At 49.2% G+C, this 23,412-nt stretch overlaps 2 protein-coding genes across 4 annotated transcripts in view; one reads left to right on the top strand and one right to left on the bottom strand.

Annotated features, from left to right (window-relative positions):
• The window catches only part of Beta'cop (coatomer subunit beta'), a 106,847-nt gene extending 105,488 nt beyond the window's left edge, over positions 1–1,359 (bottom strand). Inside the window, exon 1 of the mRNA XM_076828408.1 lies at positions 1,355–1,359. The gene's annotated coding sequence lies outside the window, so the exon portion shown is untranslated. The remainder of the gene's footprint in view (positions 1–1,354) is intronic.
• Positions 1–23,412, top strand: part of Alpha-man-iib (alpha-Mannosidase class II b) — a 106,429-nt gene that overhangs the window by 62,436 nt on the left and 20,581 nt on the right. For all 3 annotated transcript variants that reach the window (XM_076828403.1, XM_076828404.1, XM_076828405.1), the window contains one exon: positions 19,023–19,115. In XM_076828403.1, the coding sequence (XP_076684518.1) occupies positions 19,023–19,115 (93 nt within the window). The remainder of the gene's footprint in view (positions 1–19,022; positions 19,116–23,412) is intronic.

The following is a 23,412-nucleotide window of genomic DNA, read 5'->3' as shown; positions in this document are numbered from 1 at the left end:
ATTACACTTTTTCGTATAATATTAATTTTACTTGTAACATTATAATAATATTAAAAATATTGATAATAATAATATTATTATTATAAAATAATATTAAAAATAATATTTAATAATATTAAAAATAATATTTGATATTATTATAAAATAATATTAAAAATAATATTTGATATTATTATAAAATAATATTAAAAATAATATTTGATATTATTATAAAATAATATTAAAAATAATATTTGATATTATTATAAAATAATATTAAAAATAATATTTGATATTATTATAAAATAATATTAAAAATATTGATAATATTATAATAATATTAAAAATATTGATAAAATTATAATAATATTAAAAATATTGATAGTATTATAATATTAATTTATAAAAAGAGTGACGTTGCCTGACAACAATATAATCTAGAGGAAAAACTCTAGGAAATATTAGAACGTGCCGCACACGGAAGTGGCACGTACGAACCCGCCTTAAGCCCAGCCCGATCGTTACCAGCGTTTCCACGCGAGTTCGTCGCGATGGACCGTGACGCGACTGGCCGATAAGGGCCCGCCTTTAATCATCCCCCTCCGCTAATGGAATCACGCGGCGCGCGCGATAATCCGTAATGAATTTCGGTAAATTGCGGCGACAATGGAATCAAAAAGCGCACTGGTTCGTTCGTACCCGTTTCCGCGAGGCGAGAGCTCGATTCCCATTCGAACACGGATTATTAGCAGGGTAGGAGCAAGTTGGCGCGAAGCAATTCCTCTCCATCTCCTCGAGGACTTTCCGAAGCAAAAAGCTACTCCATCGACTCCGAAGATTGCCGGAGCCTGTTACGCAGCCGGCTTCATAACGCCGCTGGGGAACTGGGACGCTGGAGGATGAAACGGTGCACCGAAACTGACCTAAGCCTGAAAAACTGCAGTGTTTCGTTCGAGTTCCCCTTTTTGCCCGCTCTTGCCCCCCTCGAAGCTTTACGAGCGGCATCGGTCTCGCTGAACTCTAATTTCTGCACCGAGTCTCCCTCCGCCGTTGGACTCTCGACGATCGTCGACTTCCGGTGGCAGCGCCGGCGAAGCGGCTCCCTGTGTTTTACGGTCGCCCGTTTGAAAAACGCCGGTGGAATTTCGTGCGATAGAGGACAGATAAGAATGGTTTCGTCCCCTGTTCCCCTTTCTCGTCAAGCCGCAATCGATGCTCGAAAATTTGCCGTCTGGACGGAGTGGATCCTCCGTGTCCCTGGAATTCGTTTTATCGACTTCCCCGAAGCCTGCACGAGGGATAGAGAGAGAGAGTAGGAACGATGGAAAAGTCAATTACTATCTGCTCTCGCGGAAACAAATCTCTCGGGGATGACAGTGGGTCGGAATTTATCCGCGTTTTATGATTCCCCCGAACCCTCGGTGTATCGGTATCGTTGGGGTCTCGGTGGATGGCGAGCCGAGCGGGAGGCCAAGCCACTTTGTCCCTCGTCTCGCGGTCTTTCGATTTTCGAGGTGAAAAAACCTCGAATTCGGATGCAAACGCACGGATAGCTGGGTGAAATTACACGTAAACTGCGGACCGGAGCCGCGCAGCGCTGTTTAATCGAGGCTGTGATAAAAGCTCCGTACCCTGGCTGCGAAAGCGTGAAAAGTAGGGATGGGTTCGAGTCGCTCGCGAGAAACGAACAAGAAACCGAAGTTTCAGAAATTGTACAAATCTAATCTACCTCGACGCTACCAAGCTGCCAGTACTCCGCGTGGTCCAAAATTCGAAAAATCACCGAGCCAACAAAGAACACCCTTCAGGATAACTGGCACCCCTGGCCTCTGTAAAAAGATCGCGGGACCTTTCGACCCTCGCTATCGCCCCGGGGACGTTCCTCGAGGTGAACAGAGGTCCAGTCTCCCCGCGGTAATGGATTTCGCCTGGGTCGGCCTTTGTGCTCCCCCGATTCATCCGCAACGACGCTTCTTCCCGTTCGTCCGGTTCCGCTTTGTCGCCGCTGATTCCTCTTCGAATGCGACAAAGCCAGACCCCCGCGTCCTCGCGATATTCGCTTTTAATTAATTTCGTCCCCAGCCGCCACTTCTACCATCCCGGGCAGCGCCTTCGGATTTTCGTGGACCTGCTCTCGTGTGCCGGGACACAATACCTATCGCGGAGTGGGTATGGGTAAGAATCCCGCCCGTTCCCTAGGGGGTTTGCCTGACGCCTGCGATCGCGGCGATTGGGCGTGCAGGTGACGCGCGATCGCCTTCGATCCGCGCCCAACTACCCTTTGTGCTCGCGATCAATTCGCAGCTGAACGACGAGACGGTACGCCCCGGCCAGAGCTTTGTTCGCGGCCGAGTCCGATGACACGAATTACAGGGGCCGCGATTAACCTGACGACCCGCTCCTGTTGCGCGATCAAGGGGCAGCTGGAATCGAGTTTCGGATTTCGACCCACCCTGAATATTCAATCGTATCAAGAGTCCAGGGGAGGAACGATCGTGATCAGGAAAAGTAACATTGTTAGCAGTTGAAAAAGAAAACTTTGCGAACCCCCCCTACTGTACGTATATGTAGGATCCAAAATTTAATATTCTTCTTCTTTATTTATTTACTAGCGTCCCCCATCTCGGCTTCGCCCGAGATATTAGCGTGACTGATTCATGTTTATTAGAATTAATATCTTTTAAGGAAATTAAGTATTTTGGGAAAAGCTTAATTTTCGCTTCTATTTGAACTTCTCCTAAATTAACATACTTAGTTAATTCCTGGATCATAATTCAATGCGAACCTTCCGGTAACATTCACTCTTATAAGTCCAGGGTTTACCAATTTATCTTAATATATAAAGCAGAAAGTGTTAGTGCGTTTATCTGTCGCCTAAAAACATTCGAACGGTAAACTCAGGGGTCACGTAATTTCTCCCAGCTCATTAAACCTACCTAATCCAGACGAACGTGGCTATTTTCACAAAAAAGATAAATACATAAAAAAACAATTTTTCTTTTATAAAATCAGAATCTAAATTTCCGGCGAAGCTGAGTAGCAAAGCTAGTATTGCATACGTCGATTTTGAGTGGATGATCTTAACAAATTTGATCTGCAAGAGCAATTTGTAACCATACGATCATTCAAACATATTGGGAAATACTGTGAGAGCGCCATCTACTAAAGTAAGCTCTGTAATCGGGTGAATCGCGTTACAGGACTGGTGTCACACAAGTATTGAAACGGTACAATAATATTTTCGTCATTAAATAGTCCGTTAAATTTGACAAAATTTAATCTCTCGCTGAGATTTTTGTTTCAAAATCTCATGTAAAATCATATCTTGGATTGGCACCTTAAGAGGCGTCCAGAATATAGAGACTTCGGAGAATCGACTTTGGCTGAGTCGGTTAGGCGGCTGCCAGTGGATCCCGAAGATCGTGGGTTCGAATCCCGTCGTCACCCCCGAGATATTTTTCTGTTTTTCTTCGGCTCTTGCAATATACTTTGGACCTCCGAAGCCCATTCCTATAAAGTTATATACATCGGAGCAGAAAACTGCCCACTTGTCTCCGCTAAAATTACTACATAGCCCTCAGAATCCACTAGACCAGCAGTCGCTAGCACAGGAACCCAGCCCTCGAGACGAAAGCTTCCAAGACACGCTCGGCCGAGCACGTGCACGCACCCCTTTCTTCTTTCTCCCCTTTGCTCTCCATCCCTTCGCCATTCGAAGAACCGATCCCTCTTCAGCGCCACGATTCACGCGTCGCCACCATTTCCGACGCCCACTCGAGAATCCCTGAATCGGCCGGCGTCGAAAGCGCCCTGTTCCGTCCGCCGCCTAATTATCCAAGCAGCCACCAGCGGTTATGCTCGACGCGCGCGCCTGTCTGTTTTAAAAGCGACGACCAGTGGCCCGACATGGGGACAGGATCGATAGTCGAAACGAACGGTGCCGCGCGCGTAGTCTGACGGGCAGACAAGCAACGGGCGGCGGACAAAAAGCGAAGCGGAACAGCTCGCGGCGGTGTTTGCTAACGAACCGTGATTACATAATTAACGAGGCCCGGCACGGCTCGCGGATCGGCTGATGGGAAGAGGGGTGTCCCGCAGAATTTCCTCGCTCTCGAATCTTCGGCGAACTCTCGGCTCGCTCGATATTCAGGACGCGACGCGGTGTAATCGACGTCGAAGGGAATCACTTTCCCGCGGCGCGATCACGTGAACGGCGGCTAATGGAATACGCGAGACGGGGCCCGTTCGTGACGGCGCGCGGCCCGGCGAAATTAACCTTAATAAGCCTCTAACCTCGTCATCGTTTCGCCGCGGATAAACCGATTATCAGCGGCACGAGCGGCTCCCGTGACGCGTACGCTTCGAACCTGATCCTGTGCGCGCATCCCTCGCGCGAACGGACGGAACACGAGCGACGAATCGATCGCGCAGTTTCGTCAGATGAAATTGAGACTGAACTCAGAGGGTTGCCGTGTCAGCGGGATACTATTTATCCAGATTTCTTGCAAGATCTGAACCCCAGACGTTCATTGGGGTGCTGAGAAGCTTTCGCGAAGGCTCAGTGGTCGGCCGTGTAATTCCCGCGTACCTTTCGGGCACATCTTCGGTTCGATCCTCTTGAACGTTCATCCCGCGACTCGACGAAGGGATTAAGCGCGAATTCCCGCTGTTTATTCTGCAGGAACGACACGCGTATCCCACCGGTTATTCAGAGGCAAATGAATTCCTGTAATCCGGCCCTTTCACGGCCACCGCCGGATATTACGGCTCACAATGCCCATCCCGGTTCTAATCTGCTATTCTTCGTCGAGTGGACGTCCGCTTCCTTCTTATTGCGGGCCCCGAAAGCCCCCGCGTGCCACTGAACACGACGATACGAGAGAGAACCTCTGCTAATAAATAGATCAGCGATTGCATCCTTAGGATAGGTGAAATAAACAAGTCCGTGGGCTGGAAAGTATCTGGGACATTAATTTGAAAAGGGAAACGCGCGCCCTTATCGCATCGACAGCCCCGTCGCAGTCTATCACCCCCATAAAACCCTACGGTGCCGTATAATCCGAGGCAGGACACTTAAAACCCGTAGCGATCGTCCAATCAGCGGCTGGAGGCTGCTATCGATACATGGACGGCGTTTAATGGTCGCCGCGAAAGGAAAAAGCCGACGATTTTGCGTCGTTAGGGCGGCAGCTGCCGCCTCCACTGTGCTCGTTTGTGCCAGCCTGAAAAATGGCAGGCTTAATTTCAATTTGCCCCGTCGCAGGGCGCGTTGAAAGCTCGCGTGCTACTGGCACGATCGCCGACACCGATAAACCGGTGCTGTTTATCGCGATCCTCGGCTCTATCGATCTGAACGATACAGTTGGGACCCTCCGCGAGGGCCTTTGAACCCATTCACGTCGAAATCCATAGCAAAAGGGATGAATGCAGGCTCCGCTGGTCTTCGCAGCCACCCAACTTCCATTTATTACCAATTCTCCTAATTAAAATCAATCGATCCTCGACTATCCCGCGACCTCTTACGATTCTAACAAGCGCAGGCGATTCCTCGCCCAAAAATTAGTCGAAAACGTCCCCTACAGTTTTCCCGCGCGACGCTCCAGTCCAGAGAAAATCGAGCTTAAAAACGGCATCCCGGGCGCTCTCGCCGCGACTTTGAAGCCGTATATCTCGAAAGCGAGGCGTCGCAGGGAGAAACTTCGTAGCACATTTTCGACGTATTTTACGGCGCCGAATCAGCCGGCTTGGTTCGATCCCACACAATCGGCAACTGTGGACCGTAATTGGCGAGAAAGCGTCGGTCGAATTCAATCCTAACCTTCCGTTCGCTTGCCTCTAACAATAGACGCACCTCGAATCGCTCTCTTTATCCATTAAATCGAACGAGCCGGAGGAATTAATTCGAATAGTTTCCCCATTCAAAGTTTCCGCCGTGGATTATGCTCCCGAAGAATTGCCAACGCCTCGCAGTCACGTGAATCGTTACCACGATCCGGGTGCCCGCACCAACCCCTACGAATCGAAAATCCAAGTGCCATTTTCCTTCCGTGAATTTCGGCTAATTAGACCCGCGGAGGAACGACGCGGAGGCGATAATAAACGCCTCGCGACACGCGCCGCTGGATTCCGCGGCGATATATACGGGCGTGCTCGGTCGAACGGTTCCGAGCCGCGGTGAATCGTGGTTAATCGCGCGAGAGCGCGGCCGAAAAACCGCGCGCCGGCAAATTTAGCGATATGTCGAATGCCACCGGCGAAACTGGGGGTGGAGGATCGAGGTGCGCGAAAGTTATTCGCGTCCGGCGATTTAGCCGACAGGCAGAATTTTTGCCGGGCCATTTTTCGGGAGGCGTAAATTACCGCCGCCGCTGGACTCGATTAACGTCGAGCAAGGCCGAGTATGAAGTTCACCAGCGAACAATGGAAGGCCTTACTTCCGCCCCCCGTTCCCCTCGACACGGAGCTTCCCGCCGATCGGGGATTGGATTAATCCCAGGAGCAAAAGGAGAACGGTCGGGTCCTCGCGGTCGGCCATTTTCTATTCGCGTGCCATCCCCCGTGGAAAATCCAGGGGTGAACGGCAGAGGGCGGATCTCTGCTCTTTTCGTCGGAAAGGAACGGAGCGTTCGACCGTGAATCGGGAAATCGAGTTGCCGTTGGGTTGCGTCGAAAAAGTCATTATCGGCTTTTAATCAACCCCCCCGTGTCTTTTCTGGAGCCGTTGCCGTCGCTCTTTCGCCGTTCTCGCGTTCAAATCCTGCTGGTTCAACGGAGGTGTAGGGTTTCGTTTGAATCCCGCCACTGCGACGATTCCCAGCTCGAAATCAACCGAAAGCGTCGAATACATTTTTCCATTACGAGGCTCCGTTCTCGAGGAAATGGACACCGAACGCGGAGCCCGCCCCGAGCGGCGAGTTCCAGGTCGCGTATCTCCGAAACAAAGCGGCGGACGAAAAAATTGTACACCACCTTTTAGATTCATTTTTTGACGAGGAATCAACCCGCTTTCGTTCCACTCGGAAATATACACCGTGTGCGTTTTTATAAGCGAAAGAGTGAAGCGTTCCGTCCTGTTCGTGGAGTTCCTTTCAATCTCGCATTCCTCGTAGCTTCCGGCGATGATCAACGAGGCAATTCTACGGTTATTTAACGAATACCTACCTCGTGCGTTGCCGGTAAAATGCCGCTGGTTGGCGGAGAATCGATGGGGAAGACAACACCGCGGATGTCTCTTAAACTATAATCGTGGCAGACGCGTTTACATTCCGCTGCGCTCTATGCACTGCGCGGAGGAAGGGAGGGCGAGGGGGGAAGTTAAAAGCCTCTGTATCCACCCTTTCCCTTCGCCCTTTTCCAGCGCCGGAAGGCGCGCGCTTTCGAGGGCGACGCTGCTCGCGGGAAACGACAAAAATGTCTCTCTTTGACTGCCATCCACCTTGTCTCGATCCTCCCTCGTAAAGTGCAATTCCCCGTGTTAAACGTGCCGAAGTGTCGGGCTGGCTGGGCGACCAGACAGCCTCTTCGACCGGGGCTTTCTGTGGATTTCGTCGCGCGGGCCGCCGGTCGAGTCGGATAAAAAGAAGAGCGCCTTCGAACACCGTGGAAATGGATTTTTACTCCCCGGAGAGTCTTCGCTATTGACCAGACGGTCCGAGGAATTCGAGGACACCATTCACCGCGATGTACTTCCTTCCGCGCTCCGAGCAACGTCAGCCTCGCTCTCCCCACTCTCGCTTATCCGGGCCAGCTAGCGGAGCGGTGGGAGCAGCGCGCCTCGGCGGCCCTGAGCAGCCAGTAGACGCTGTCGCGACTGTAACGCGGAGGGCTCGTCTCGTCCAGAGGTTCGCAGAATTACATTGCAACCCCACTAGTCCGCTGCAGATTCTGAAAATTGAATTAACAGAGGGCGCTCCTCGGGGGAGACGGTAAAACTGCTTCCTCGAGTACCTAATATTTACCCCCAGATTCGTGGCAAGCCGCAGACCGCTCTGTCTCTAAAATCGTAATTCTCCTCTCCCCGGTGGAACGCGAGCGAAACGGACGTTCCGCCGAGAAGCGGGAGATTACTCCCTCCTGATTTTTATTATTACGTCCCAGCCGAGGACGGATGCTGTCCTTTTTATTGGCCGCCGCCTTTCTGCCTTCTCAACCACCCCTCGGCGCCCCTCGCCGGGGCGAAACAAAAGGATCGAACGACCCCGAAGACGCGAAACATCGTCACGGGGAGCTGCTCGCCTCGTGGCCATAATACGATCGGGGCCAGAAACTTTTTCTATTACCCCGCTTGGAAACTTCTCTCGAAGCTATCGAGGGTATCGACGCCCTGCTCTCTCCAGGGGAATCTTTTTTTTTTCTTCTTCCGTCTCTTTTTCTTTCTAATGGAGCACGGCGGAGGAATCGTCGATGAAAGGGTGCTCGAGGATCGCGCGAAAGCTTGAAATTTATTTATACCTGGCGCGTCTCTCTTCTCCTGCATCCCTTTATGGGGATGATTAAGGTGTCCGCGGGAAATTGAGATTAAAATCGGATTCTTCGAGCCCGTTGAACGTGGAAGATAAATCCACCGTCCGGTGACACTGTTTTCGGATGCACCCGAGGCTCGGGAAGCCCTGGGAAATCGGAGCCAGCTAATTAATCACCGTGCCGCATAATAAGCGAGGACCCGATAACGATACCATCGGCGATTCTAAATTCGCCACGCGCCGCTGGCGTTCACCGGGGGGGCTGGGCGCTCGATAAACACCGCCGAGGTGGAGCGGCCATCCTCCTCCGTCCTACTGGTATTAAATTATTGTTAAGGAAACAGAGGGAGCGGCTGCAGAGTGACTGGCGCAAACTTTCTCTCTGTTTACTCTGTGTTTCGCGCACGACACAATGCTGCCCTAGAAACCGGAAGCCACCTCGCCCTTAGGGTAATTGCACGGGCTTGTTACGCGGACTGTGCAAACGAAAGGTTACGCGAGACGCTGCGCATCGATTTTTTTTCTGTTAAAAATACTCGAAAATTCGGGAGTACAGCTTTCAAACGGGGATTTCTTTTCGAGTGAATCGAACGCAGTTCTGTTCCCTTCAGTCGGCATAATTTTCGTGATAATATCTGCTCTGGAAGTGGTCTTCTCTTTTTGTGTTTGACTTTAACTATGTATTGATGAAATATGGTAGTTTGGCTGGGTCTTGATTGCGGTGGCTTCAGCGATCTGCTATCGATATTTTAGTCAAGCGACCCGCGTGGCGGTCACTTCTCACAAGGGATGATCCCGAACCCGAAAATTCAAAAAATTCTGAAACTTTGTGGATATGTAGGGAATTTCTTCCTGATTACAACGCAATTTTTTTTGCTGCCCAAAATCACAGTAAGGGTGTGAAATTAACCCCTGAAGATTCGGCTATTTTTCGATTTTATTTTCTAACTCGCAATCTAGAAGATTAATTAACATATTAAAAGTTATGGATGTTTTTCTAAATTTTTTTTTGTATAGTCTCTTTTAAGGCAGCGTACTAAAGATAGGTAATACAATTTTTGTATGAAAACTATAAATTATTCCTGAAAAAAAAAAAATTTTAAAATGGCTTACTTTTCCGGCCAACGTAGTGGTGTTCACCCTTAAGGTACGTTACAATGGGATCCAAAAGTTATTCGATGCAACAAAAGTTGAAATTGTATGGAAAAAAAATATGGATTATGCTGTTTCATAATTATTTAAACATCCAGTTCAGATTTCACGCGAAACCACGAATTTTAGAAAACATTATTAATATTTTTGTTTATAACTTTTTCCTAATTGCTTAAACAATTGATAAAACTTTTACCATTTGATAGATCTAATTAAAAGAAGTAACATTTGTCTTGAAATTTCTTTTCTATATCTTACAGAACGCGAGTTAGAAAATAAAATCGAAAAATAGCCGAATCTTCAGGGGTTAATTTCACACCCTTACTGTGATTTTGGGCAGCAAAAAAAATTGCGTTGCAATCAGGAGGAAATTCTCTACAAATCCACAAAGTTTCAGAATTTTTTGAATTTTCTGGTTCGGGATCTTCCCTTGCGAGATGGGTGGCCGCCGTTCCCTTCACATTTTTCTAGTTTCACATCGATATACTTTCTCTTAACTGTTCAAAGTTCAATTATATCAATATACAAGGGTCTTAGAAACCAGAGAATAGGTAGTAAGAGAAGGTGGTATTATTGAAATTCCTCCTCCAGTTTGTAGCGAAAGTATGGTTGTACATGAAAATTACGTTTTCCCTCCGGCAGCCCAAGCGGGGGCAGGTCAGACACGAAAGACACGGAGAAAAGGCACCGCACACAGGGGGAGCACAGGAGGGTACCCCCGCAAGTTAAACAGCTTTTCCGTTGCTCGCCGACGTGGTGAAACGTGTCCAGGCCCTAACTCTCCCTTTCTGTGCCACTTCAACTGTGTCGTAGCACCCTCGGTTCACTGGTCGAATGAATAATGCGGTCGACGTACAGTTTTACCTCTCTCAACCTATCCACGGCGAAAATTTCCTCAGAAACTGATATTGTCTTCATCGACAGCTTCAGCAGGGGAATAAAGATCGCAGAAATGCCTGGAAGTAACGGAGACAGACTTCCCTCGTCCAAAATTCCCGAAGAGCTTCTCGGTTGCTCCCCAAATAGCTCGACAAGACAAATACTCGTCAGACCGTCGATTAATCCATTCTTTCACGTCCGCTCGCTGCAACAACGCCCTCGCCCCTAGATATGCCGTAATATCGACGGGAGGATATAAATTACAGCGAGTTCATCATGGAGTCATGTCTGAACGGTGCTCGGAACAGCGGTATCCTTGAGGATAATACGATAGTACGGGAGGATTGCGCTGCCGTAAACGCGGGATAGTCGCGTGGAAGGCAACAATATCGCGATCATAAAACATTTATGGATCGGGGCTAGCCCGGGCCATAACCGTTTCATGCCTTTTTCACGGCGTCTCGCTGGAGGGAGGCGCGATTTGCTCCGCGAGCTTTGTTTCGGGGGCGCGGGCGTTTCGGAATGGATTATCATAAACACTGGACCCGAGACGATAACGCCGGAAAATCAGGGCAACGCGTCCGCCAGCTGGAGATCCCCAAGAGGCCGTACGGAACAAACGTTGAGCAGCCGGAGGAGTCGCGTTGTAAATCTCCGAAACCTCGGGGTAGTAAGGAAGGTGATCTCTTATCTGCTGAGGAAAATGGAGTCGACGGCTTTGAGGTAGCAGCCACGCTGGCTGGTGAACCGGAGACCGTGATTTTCGCCCGCGGAGCCGTATTTTCGATTTCCATTAAGGCGTATTCCCAAGCGCGGCCTCGCCGCCCGTACACACGTACGGTGTACACTGGCGCGTGTGACCCAATTGAAAAGTCGATACCTTAGAATTCAGCCCCCGTCCCACCCGGGGCGAGGGAAGGGCCCAGACTCCTTTTCCCATCTCGTTCGTCTTCTTTCGCGGCGACGTTGTCGTCGAACACGTTCCGCGTCCCCTGAAAAGGCGACACAGCTCCCTTGATCAGCGGATCAACTATCCGCGGGACGATCCCTATTCCCGCATCGAGGGATCGTCCCCTCCTCTCGTGACCTGGTGAAAAGAGACCTCCTTGGGGCTAATGTCGCTGTGCATTCCTCGGTATGTTGGATTCTAGGTAATGTAGGGATGTTAGGTGATCAGGGCAGGAGTAAACTGCACACTCGTGGAAAAGTAAAAAAAGGCTTATTTATTGTAAAGAATAGGTTGAGGCGATGATGCCTCTCGTTCGACGGACTCTGCAGGACTGACTTCATCCATTCTTATCTTGCGCTCCCCGAGATTCACACTTACAACACACACTCTTGACACGCACTCGGGTCACCCAAACTCTCCGCATGCATTCGACGAAACCATTCAAACCTTACACCCCTGACGCATTCGATACTCCACTATAAACATCCGCTCTCGATCCCAATCGCTCTGGCCCAAACATACTTTGTCAATCGAACAGTCTTCGCACTCCCACAGTACCTTGCTTCGCTACCGTAGCTTCTATTTCGGTTTGGGCCTCCTATCGATCGCCGAGGTATTCGGTTACCCAATTAGGCAACCGTATCGGTCCAAAGACCGTCCGGTTAATCGATAGGGAACTGTAAACGATGATCCTCGGTCAGAGGCGACGGCCAGCGGCGAGCGGTGCTCAGAGGGGTACTTGTACGTCCTCGTGTTAATTGGGGAGCAGGCCACCGCCTTGGCAGAGGGTTTCTCGCGTTCTTTTTGTTTTTCAGGTTTCTGGGTCGTGTGCGCAAGAGAGGGCTGGGAGTTTGTAGGGTTTCGTCGATTAAACGATCGATGCCACGGCCGTCTAGGTTAGGGCAACCAGGGGACCGGGTTCCGCTGGGTAATTCCACCGCGGAATGGGGAAAAGGGAACGCATCCAAGCCGCTTAGACCGCCTCCGAGTGGTGTCTTGACCCGCAAACCTTGACCGAATCTTAGTTGGAGACGAGTCGAAACTTCTCGCGGTGCTTCCGAACGTACCACAGCCATTTTCGAAGCGTTGCCAAGGTGCCTGCAAGTTTCTCCGGCGTCGGACTCGCTTTGGTTTAGCGGGCTATCGGACGTTTCCTCTCCATTGATCCAGCAGGAACGCTGCGTTTCCTCGTACGAGCGCTAATGGCTCACGCATCATCGCGCTTTCGGGATACTGGGGTGGTGTGGGTCGAGGAATCGTTTGGGATAGGGTAGCTGGAGTTCTTTTTTTGTTGGCTCGCAGACTTTGCGCGCTGGATTCTCGACGATGGACTTTGAAGTTTGAAATTTAGGCTTCTTGGACTTTGGGGGAGGGTGGGCTTTGGATTCTGAACTTGGAAGTCCTTGGATTTTGGACTCTGAACTTTGGGAGTGCTTCGATTTTGGTATTCTGAGCTTACGAGCTGTTGGAAATTACTCCGCAGAGGTTGAAAATAAATGTCACACTATAAACACAACTATGGTTTATTGTATAGATAGACAATACACAGTGTGTCCACGTATTAATGTTAGTTGGTTATATATAAAAGTATACAAGAAAAAAGAAACTTTAAGAGACGGAACGCGATCTGCACGGTTTGGTCACAATTTTCAGACTGGCTACGGTCGTCACCTTATGCCCCGGTCAAGACCCTTCGCCCCTCTTCTCCAGAAAAAGAGAAACGCAGCCCCTTAGTCCTAACACTGAGACTCGTTCAACTCCAACACGAGCCCTTAGAATTTTGGACTCTGAGCTGAGGAATCCCTGCATTGTGGTATTCCGAGCTTGTAAGTCCATGGATTTTATTATTCTGAACTTAGGAGCCCCTAAACTGTTTCCCCCAGCTCCACAAATCCAAGATCAAAAATCTTTAAACTCCAGACATAAAAATCTGGAAGATCTGAACCATTTACCCCACCACACTTTCCAATCCCTCAACCCTATACACACCCCAAAAACGCATCCAAAATCTATCGCGAACAACCCTCCACGTGCCATCGCCCTAAAAAAAAAACAAAGTCCATTCACCGATCCATCGAACGATTTAAAAAAAAAAAAAAAAAAAAGGAATCATCGAGAGTCCAATCGAGCGGATCTTTCCAGTAAATTTCCAAGCGCCACGGGACAAGCAATTACGTCGGCGACGGAGCGGCGGCGAGCACCGCCACAAACGCAATTTATTCCTCCCGTCGTCGCGCAAAACGCGTCTCTGTTTCCAGCCCCGCGAGCACCGACCTCCCCTCAGCCACCCCCGACGCGCCGGAATACGCATTATACGGCCGTCGTAAATTTCATTCTGCCCCGCGATGTATGGATCGCGGCCTCGCGATGACGCATCGCGCGATAATGCGTCCCCACAATTTCGCCCCCGTATTTTCGGATAAAGTAATTTACACCGGGCCCCGACGGCCCATTAGGACGCATTACGCCGGGCCATAATTGTTCTCTATACCCGATTACCTTCAAATCCAGCCGCTCCAGCGTCCCTCCATCTCGATCCACCGAATTTCGGATTATTTCATCCGCGCAGTACCAACCCCCCGCAAGCTGAATTCTCTAAGCATCTTTTCCCTTCGATATTACGGAACCTCAACTGGCGGCCTCATTTTTCCCCCTTTAACGGGGTACTTCGACGACCCCTTTCGACCCCCCAGTTGCTCTCCCACCCCCAAGAAGCACGATTTATCAGGCCTCCGCCCTGGCAGCGTTGATTGATAGCGACGAGGGTTTATTTTCCCTCCTCGCAGCCTGGTCGTCGACGTCTAATAGCGCGTCAAAGGAGACGCGTCGAGCGACGGGGGCACCGTCTACGACGCGCAGGCAAATGGGTGCATCCACCGTGCTAAGCGTCCCTTTGTTCCTGACGCGTGATTGACGCGCAATGGTTCACGGTTCCAGGCGCCGCCGCGCCAAGAATGCCTCTCGATCGCGGGACCGATCCGCGTTATTGGGCCAGCTGCATCGGGCGGCGAGTGTTCTCCACTTGTTCCAACGCGGGAGCTTCTCTGTCGAAGGGAGGAAGATGACCTCCGAAATCAAAGTCTTGGAGGTGTGCGGGAAAGGATTCGAGTGGTCCGAGCGTGTTTTCGGAATCGGGAAGCTCGATTGAGTTAGCCACTCGTCGGGCACGTCCGTCGCATCGACCCAATTATTTACGCCTCGCTCGAGCGAGAAAAAAAAAACGCACTCGAACAAACCAGGTCGCCCCTGCGCTATCCTCGTCCAGGCCAATAAATTCCATGGTCTTTTTTTTCGTGCGCGACGGGGAAGACGAGTCATCAGTCGATCGGCGGACGGGAGAAGTCGACGATTGATAACACTTTCCTCTTGACTTGGCCAACCGTGGCGCTTTTAACCCTTGTGCACCGTTCGTGGCATATTGGCCAGAAACGGAAATTCAACATTGAATAACTTCTCAGTCAATGATTCGATTTACGCGAAATTTATCGAGTTTTATTAAACGTTCTCGTAGAATTTATTCCTTCAGTAAAATATTATTCGATTGTCTTTTATGCGCTATATATGTATTTGTTACAGTGGTACCGTTCGGGGTGATGTGATCCAAAAATAAAATTAAGTAAAATAAATGTATTTATTTAATATTTCAGATTAACAATGAATAGACTATAATTATAAACATTCGTTACAAATATTTACAGAATGTTCTTTATAAATAAATACATTTATTTTACTTAGTTTTACTTTTGGGTCATATTGACTAGAACGATACGAGTGTAACACAAATTTGAACGGTGCAGAAGGGTTAATTAATCGAGCGGCGCGGGTATAAAACGTCGAATGGATTGGCTTGAAGCCGAGCCTATCCACATCTGCCACGCGATCCGAAAGCAGGCTAAAAAACGGGGTGCAAGTGTAATTTTCATTGGAGGCGGCGCGTGGAATTTAATACAACCCGAGAAAAGGGTGGGATTTTTTTCCCCCGCGGAGGGAAAATTTCCCGCGCTCGGCCGTAGGGCTTCTTGAAATTAATATTTTCGAGGAACGCGCGCAAATAATTATCGCGTGCCCCGTTGCACCGTGGAAATTGAATTTTCCTCCCCCCCCAGCCCGCCCTCTTTTCCCCTTTTTGTTTCGACGCCGGGCCGCGCGCCAAACGACCCACGGGAAGGCACATTTTCGCGGGAAATATTTGCGCGATTCCCCGAGCCGCGGGACAATTTAAAAAAATATATACACCCCGTCGGGATCCTTTAATTAAAGGCGGGGTTCTTGTCGCGAAAGATAAACGAGTAGCCTCGCTTTAATTGAAGGATCGGATGCAATAAGGAACTAGCGCTCGAAAATGGGAAAAATTATTGTCCAAACGCTAAGAAAGATTGGAGAATTAAATGTTGTTAAAATGAATTTTAAAAAATATAGTGTTGCAAAGCTCTTCGGGATACACATTTTTTCTATTTACAGTTTGTTTATCCAATCATTACTGTTCGAGCTAAAAATTATAAATAAAAAATTCTTCTTCGTCCGAAATCATTATTTCTTTAAACATAAATTGCGATAATTGGAGTACATATTAACGGATCGTTATGAAAATTAAAACATAACTTGAGAAAACTCTAGCGAAACCGTAAAATGTATTCACAAAACCCTTATGTTAACAAATGTAATAATATTTAATTAAAAAGTAATACTGGGCATATTTTTCCTTAATATAGAGGGAAGATTTTCACCAATTTTCACAGTGATTAATAATTGTAGAAGATATGACGATACATATAAATCCCGCGCCGCATCAACAGTCAATGCGAGTGCTAAGACTGCTAACTAGCGCATTATACGCGGCCGTTGACTGTTAGTGGCGCGCGGGATTTATATATATCGTCATACCTTCTACAATTATTTATTAATCACTGTGAAAATTGGTGAAAATCTTCCTTGTATATTAAGGAAAAACTTGGTCACTGCAAGTTATATGCACCTCAAAGTTGCCTCGATACTTTTTAACAGCGAACGTTGAAAAACATGGGTTATGTCCAGTAATACTTTTTAATTAAATATTATTACATTTATTAACATAAGGGTTTTGCGCATACATTTTACGGCTTCGCTAGAGTTTTCTCAAGTTATATTTTAAGTCTCATAACGATCCGTTAATATTTACTCGAGTAATCGCAATTTATGTTTAAAGAAATAATGATTTTGGACGATGAAAAATTTGTTTTTTATAATTTTTAGCTCGAATAGTAATGATTGGATAAACAAACTGCAAATAGACAAAACGTGTGTCGTGACGAGCTTTACGACACTATATTTTTTAAAATTCAGTTTAACAACTTTTAATTCTCCAATCTTTTGCATCCGACCCTTCAATTAAAAGAAACATTATCTTTCCCCCGCGTTAATTGCACTCCGAAGCGAACCATGGCAAAAGTAACTGGTGGATTCGATTCGTCGCCATAAGACACGTCTAAAATGTAAAACAATGTTTCCCCGCGCACCCCTTCGTTCCCGAGAAAACCGCCACCAAAGTCGCTGGAAGCTCGCGCGGCGCTGCGCAGTCGAAGTCGATTATCTCGTAAACGAAGCTTGGTACAGGAAAAATGTGTTGCGCATTTTCCACTCATTTTTGGACGCCGAATCGGAGGGCCATTGGTTTCCCCGCGAATTACCGCGCCGCCTCTCTAAACCGCCAGGTTTCCGCTGGTGGAAAAATTCAATTTAAACCGGGCCAATCTGGCGACAGACGTCCCCCAGCCAATCCGTCCGGGGACCGTTCGATTATCCGCTGATCAGTGGAGCTTTCTCGTAACAGAGTTAATCCCAGGGACGTTAATTAAACAGCGAAAAGCTCGGGTGGTCCCTGATCCGTGGCCCGTCTTTCACCGGGGATTATTTGCTGGGAGGCTCTTTCTTTCCGCCCCGATCGATCTTACGCCTTTACGCGCCTTTAACGAAATTAGACCCGGAGGAAAGAGAGGAGACCCACCCCCGGAACAGGCTGGCGTAAGTCCTCCTCTCTTATTTTCCACGGCTATCTATCTTCCCATTTATCCGTCTGGCTGGCAACCGTTTCGAACTTCACCGCCAGACGAATCGTTCCGTCGGCCATAGACGGGGGGGTCGAAGGAAGAAACCTCCCCTCCGGAACGGCGCGCAAGGGTGTCGAGGAAACGCAGAAGAAATCCAAGAATAATTCTTCCCGGCGCGCACTCAACAGAGACGTCGAAGATCGAGGATCCATCCCCCAGTAGGAATGCATTTCCATACATCCACCCCTCGCAGCTCCCATAAATCATTTCCTGTCGGGAATCGAACGCACTCTTGTATAATATTTTCCACGGTGCCTCGTCCCATTCTTCTCTCCTCGGGCGCAGACACCCCCTAATTGGTTTCGCTCGACTTTCACCCCGAAGCATCGAAGCCTCCCCCCCTAGCCTTCGAAAATATTGTTCTCGCCGGGGGAGCTTCTCTTTCGGCGGATTTGGGAGTCGATGGTGATTGGATTTGCGGACTCGGTTAGCTCGGCAGTAAGTAAATGGAGCTTCGCGCGGTTTATTTTCCAAGGGTTGAAGACAATGAGCGGCGCAGGGGAGCTGGGCTCCCCTGGAATTCCACGGGTCTCGCTGGAACAAAAGGTTTCCTCGAATTTCCCAATGGCTGTATCGCCCCCGCGAAGCCAAGGGTATCGGATTCCCCGCAAATTCCAATTTCCTTTCCGTCGAAGCCTCCGATCTCTCCCCGCGTTTTTCCACCAGGGAACGCGCGCTGCCCGTTAATGCCCCCTGGTAACAGCGACGTTCCATTAAAGGACGGCTTTATCGTCGTAATTGTTCCGACACGATATCCACGCCGATAAGGGAAACGCGACCACCGCGGGCGGGGGCTTCACGCGAGGGCTCCTTCGAATTTCTAAAGATCGTCTGCTCGATAGCGCGCTAAAATCGAGTGCCAAGAAGCTGCCATGCACGAGGACCCTTTGAAGCAGACACCCCTCTCGAAGGGTAGCGGCTCCCCGAAAGAGTAATTGACAGATCGTGGTGCGAGGCTAAATTATTATATAGTCGGACAAGTGGCGGTTGTGTTATTACCGACCCCGAGCGCTCGTTAATAACTGCGGCTCGCGCTTCCTTATCGTTCTGCTCGCCGTTTCGTCGAAGGGCTCCTGTGTCGTGCCCAGGGCTCATCGCGGAGCCTGGAAACGCGACGATACGCCAGCCGGGTGATTAATTATTAATTAAAAAGCGCGGCGTCCGCACGAAAGTCGCCTTTCCCGCGGGGGTGGCTCGCCCTCCCGCCGCTTCTTCCGCATCTTTCCCTCTGGCTCCTCGCCTTAGATACCTCCGCTGCTATCAACCGGCTTGTCCGAACGTGGATAATGAATGACGAAGCCAGGTGGACGCTGTGAAACGCGATAAAACCGCCGCAGGCTTTGGTTCCTTCGCCCCGTGATCCTTTCTTTTCAAACGTTTGATCGGGGGATGATAGATCCTGGGATCGGTGCTCCTAAGATTAGCTAAACACAGCGAGAGGCCTCGGATATGTTTTTAAGTGGAACTGAACGGTACACCGGTCTTTAACTCGTCGTTTGTCCATTTTTGTTGCAGCCGTCGTGGATGCGAAGCAGAGAGTACTGGGACGACAGCTTCGAGACCAGATACGCGGAACTGAGGAAGGATCCGACGAGGCCATCGTTGAAAGTAAGCACCTGCAATTTTTTTGCAATTTTTGTGTACCTGGGAGACTCGGAAAAAATTCCTCGAACCCGCGATCCTCCGCGTAAGATGAATCTCCACAAAATTACCTTTTTTTAAAGAAAGGGTACAAAAATGCTCGCGCGCGAAGACGAACAAAAAAAACACTGTCGTAAATTTATTATGTGCTATATTTAGCTTTACGAAACTAATGATATACAAAAATTGCGCCAATTATAACAATGGCTATTTATACAAAGAAAATATCTATTAAATAATATTAAGCAGATATATTTTTATACAAATAAATATTTCAATACGAATAAATATTTTATTAAAAATACTTGGCGCTGCGAAACCAAAAATGTTAATTGTCTTGGTTAATAAATAAACCAAGACAAGACACCACTGAGACGAAAAAGAAAGAAAAAGATTTTAATGCAATTTATACATATTTATTCAGTTTAGGAGCACCAATTCGGGACGCAGCGCCAAGTATTTTGAATAAAATATTTATTCGTATGGAAATATTAATTTGTATAAAAATATATCCGCTTAATATTATTTAACAGATTTTTTGTTTGCATAAATGGCCATTGTTATAATTGGCGCAATTTGACTTGTTTCTGGAACAAATATCGCACCACTTCTGTAGCTTCCGAAGCATATGTAGGTGTACCGAATAATAGCGAGGTGTTGAGCGCGCATGCGCGGACAGTGGGCGGGGCCGAGTGACCCAGTCCAAAGCGATGGAACGCTGGAAAGAGCGATCGTAGTTTCCATGTCGCTTGTCAGCTGTCCAGCGGCTAGGGGAAAGTCCCTAGGTGCGTTGGAGCGTATTTTAAGCGCTTCTAATTCCCGTGAGCCTCCGTTTTCCAGCGGACCTTTGTGCCCCGTCCGCTGGAGCTCCCTTAACCAGCGTCCTTTCGCCCTTAACGAGGCCACTAATGGGAATGTTTCGTCAAAGGGCGCTCGCTCCTCCCTCCGCTGGCGTTTTCAATATTTAGCTGCTCGTTTATTTATTCGACTGGACGGGGAGAACCTAGTCGTCGGTTTTTCGCCGTTTTAAGCGCTCGATAACGAGTAGAACGTTCTCCCCAACCCCATCGATTAATGGCCCCAGTTCCGCGATATTTCAAGCCAGATCGCGGCCCAGCTCCCCAGGCAATTGGGTCAAAGTGTCTCTGATTTCCCAGCCCCCTTACGCCCACGAAACTATGGAATTTGAATCTTCCCATAAACTTGCGCCTTCCACTCTTAACAAAGCATCAGATTCCAGTTTCACCTCGTAACTCCAGCCCCAGCGAAGCTTCGGACACTAATTCCCCAGGACTCGCACAGTCTCCGGTCTCTGATTTCACCTCCCACCGTCGACGCCGTCATTTTTCACCCCCCCCCCCCAACCGCGCCGTCTCTCCGAAACGGTGCTCCCAAGGAGTCAGATGCTCCGTCTGACGATCGCGTCACGACCCAATCCGCCTAATGACGCGCGAAGCCGCTGGAATCCGACGGAACAGATCGGCTCGGGGGTGTTCGAGGCAGTTTAGGGGTGGAACCGAGCGCGTACGTGCCTCGCGAAGCCTCAACGCGTCGAGGTGGGGGTGGAAACTTCGTTAACGAATCTCCGAAATGCCTCAGATGCGTCGGCTTAATTAGCTCCAGCGAACGTGAATGCGGGCTGCCACGGACGGAAGCGAAAGCGGGGCTTCCCGTTCGATGCAGGCGTAGCTGCAGCTAGCGCGCAAACCAGAAGCACCTCGCATTGCCCGCGCGTAATTATTCCCGCGAAAGTACACGAATGGGACATCGAGATTCTTTGGCTGGGAGAAACTTTGGAAGCTACGCCGGAGACTGATTAAGGGGGTATACCCGTTTGAACCCTCGGAAAATGTATACATTTTGTGGATTTTTTTACAAGTCAACGGTTTGATGCAGATTTCCCGTTTTTTAACTATGTTTACATAGTATTATGAACTACTTATAAAAAAAGTTTCAGTTAAAAAACTATTGTTTTTCGGAAGTTACGGATACATGTCCGAGAGTCTCTCGATTTTAGACGGCTAAACGGTGGCCCTAAAAACTCGCGCTACGTTCAACCAATTCACTTCCAATTTTGCATGCAGAATCATAATAAGATTCCACATCGTCCAACGAAGGCGATTTTGAAAATTTTGAAAAATAAAGAAATGGTGAGAGATCAAAGGTAAAGTTAAATTTTTCTAAGAGAAAAATCCACCTTTTTCCTTTATAAATAATAAACGGGGAATCGAAATAAAAAAAGCCTTCGTTGGACGATGCGGAATCTTATTATGATTCTGCATGCAAAATTGGAAGTGAATCGGTTGAACGTAGCGCGAGTTTTTAGGGCCACCGTTTAGCCGTCTAAAATCGAGAGACTCTCGGACATGTATCCGTAACTTCCGAAAAACAATAGTTTTTTAACCGAAACTTTTTTTATAAGTAGTTCATAATACTATGTAAACATAGTTAAAAAACGGGAAATCTGCATCAAACCGTTGACTTGTAAAAAAATCCACAAAATGTATACATTTTCCGAGGGTTCAAACGGGTATACCCCCTTAAGGGAGACGAGAGGAAGGGCGGATCGAAGGGTTCGGAAACTGAGGAGCGCAATGGCCGAAAAGCAGCCCTCGAGTAGATCTCGACGTCTGCTCAGGTTTTCCGCGCGACCGCGTAGCCGAGCCTCGTAAACACGCCAGTATTCTCCAATCTCCCCTAACAAGGTGATACTGCCACCCCCTGGCTGTGGATAACCTGCGGGGCGAGTTGGGAGGGTGGCATCGCGAGGAAAAGTTGAACGCACGCCGGTGATCCTCGCCCGGCGAACCCGCGACGCTCGGAATCACCGAGGAGTCGTAGATCTCTATGATTTCCTAGGTCGTTTCACAGAATTTCCTTGGAACTCTATTACGAGGACCTCCACTCGCCGAGAAGCAGCAAGGACGAAGCGATCCCGCTGCGGAGGGATCGATTCCCCTGGGCGGGACAAATATTTAGACGGAAGCTGGGAAACGTTTTCCGGGAGGGAAGCCGGTCTCATCGCGTCCCAGGAGGCTCCTGTAAGGACAAACGCGGACGCGGCCTCCCGCCGGCCCTTTCATCGTGCCCCCGGAGTTCGACAAGTTCGACAATACCGGCTCATCAGGGCATTGTGCCCGCGCTGCACAATGGGATCGCGGTGGCCTTTTCGAAATCACTGTGCGATCCATCCCTTGCGTTCACATTTTCCGCGCTTCTCTGGCCCGGGTCCCTCGGGTGGACCCCTGTGCACGCTTCGCTTCGTTCCTGCCTCAGATTTCTGGTGACCAGTGCGTCCAGAACGGTAAAATCGATCCTTGAGTCCGTGGAGTAGCGCACGGGGGGGAATGCTCACCGAGGGAGACGTATCCGTGCTCCCGAACTGCCGTTCGAGAGATGAGACGCGTCTTCGTGTTATAGGAGGCGTCGTAAAAACGAGGCTCCGTCCTGAACGTCGCCGCCGGTTGCCTACCGTCGGGCTAGATAAATGTAATGGAACGGTCACGAGTCGGTTGCCCAGGGTGCACTTTACCCCTCCGTCCCTCTGTCGCGCCCTGATCCTCGACCTTTTTATTCTCCACCGTTCCTGGCTACCCTCGCGAACCTACGGGAGACGGGTTGCTTATTAATGGTATTTATTTATTCAACGGGACTCCAGCTTTCTTGCCAGAGCCGCGGGGGATTATCCTGGCGGCTCGTGGCGTCTAGGGTAATAAAAAACCACGGACTGGGGATAAAGCAGCAGACTGGAGAAAAAAAGAACTAGGCGAGATTGAAGGGGGATCTCGAAGCTAGCTGATACCGTACGAGCGAACAGCTACCGTAGCTTCTTCCAAATTGTCCGGGTCCTCGATTGCCTCGCGAGAAAAATCCCCTAGGGAAGACGTCCGCTCCTCCGAGCTTCGCCAGTTCTCGCTTCGCCTGGCTCCAGTTAGGGGCGATAACTGTGATTTCAGCAAGTGGCTGGCAAAGTTCTCGGGGAACCGGTGGCGGAACGGATCCCACTGCTCGAGGTGGACAGAGGGTGGCTGAACAGCCAGGGGTGCGTTAAAGGGGCGCTGCGATCCGGCCCGCCGTCGTCTCGTGCATAGAAATAAGCCTTCGTTTCCTCGTCGCAGCTTTCGCCTCGATTATTAAACGCGCGGGATGACCGTTCTCGTAATTAACGTCGCGCGCTGGGGACGCGACAACTCGAACTCGTGACTTCGAGTAAGATCGCCGCGAAGAAGCGGATCCATGTATTTTCAGGGTGAATGCAGCTTGG

The sequence above is a fragment of the Andrena cerasifolii genome, chromosome 15, assembly GCF_050908995.1.
Source record: "Andrena cerasifolii isolate SP2316 chromosome 15, iyAndCera1_principal, whole genome shotgun sequence".
NCBI lineage: Eukaryota > Metazoa > Arthropoda > Insecta > Hymenoptera > Andrenidae > Andrena > Andrena cerasifolii.
The sequence above is the reverse complement of the archived record's forward strand: the minus strand, read 5'-3'. Positions and strand labels throughout refer to the sequence as shown.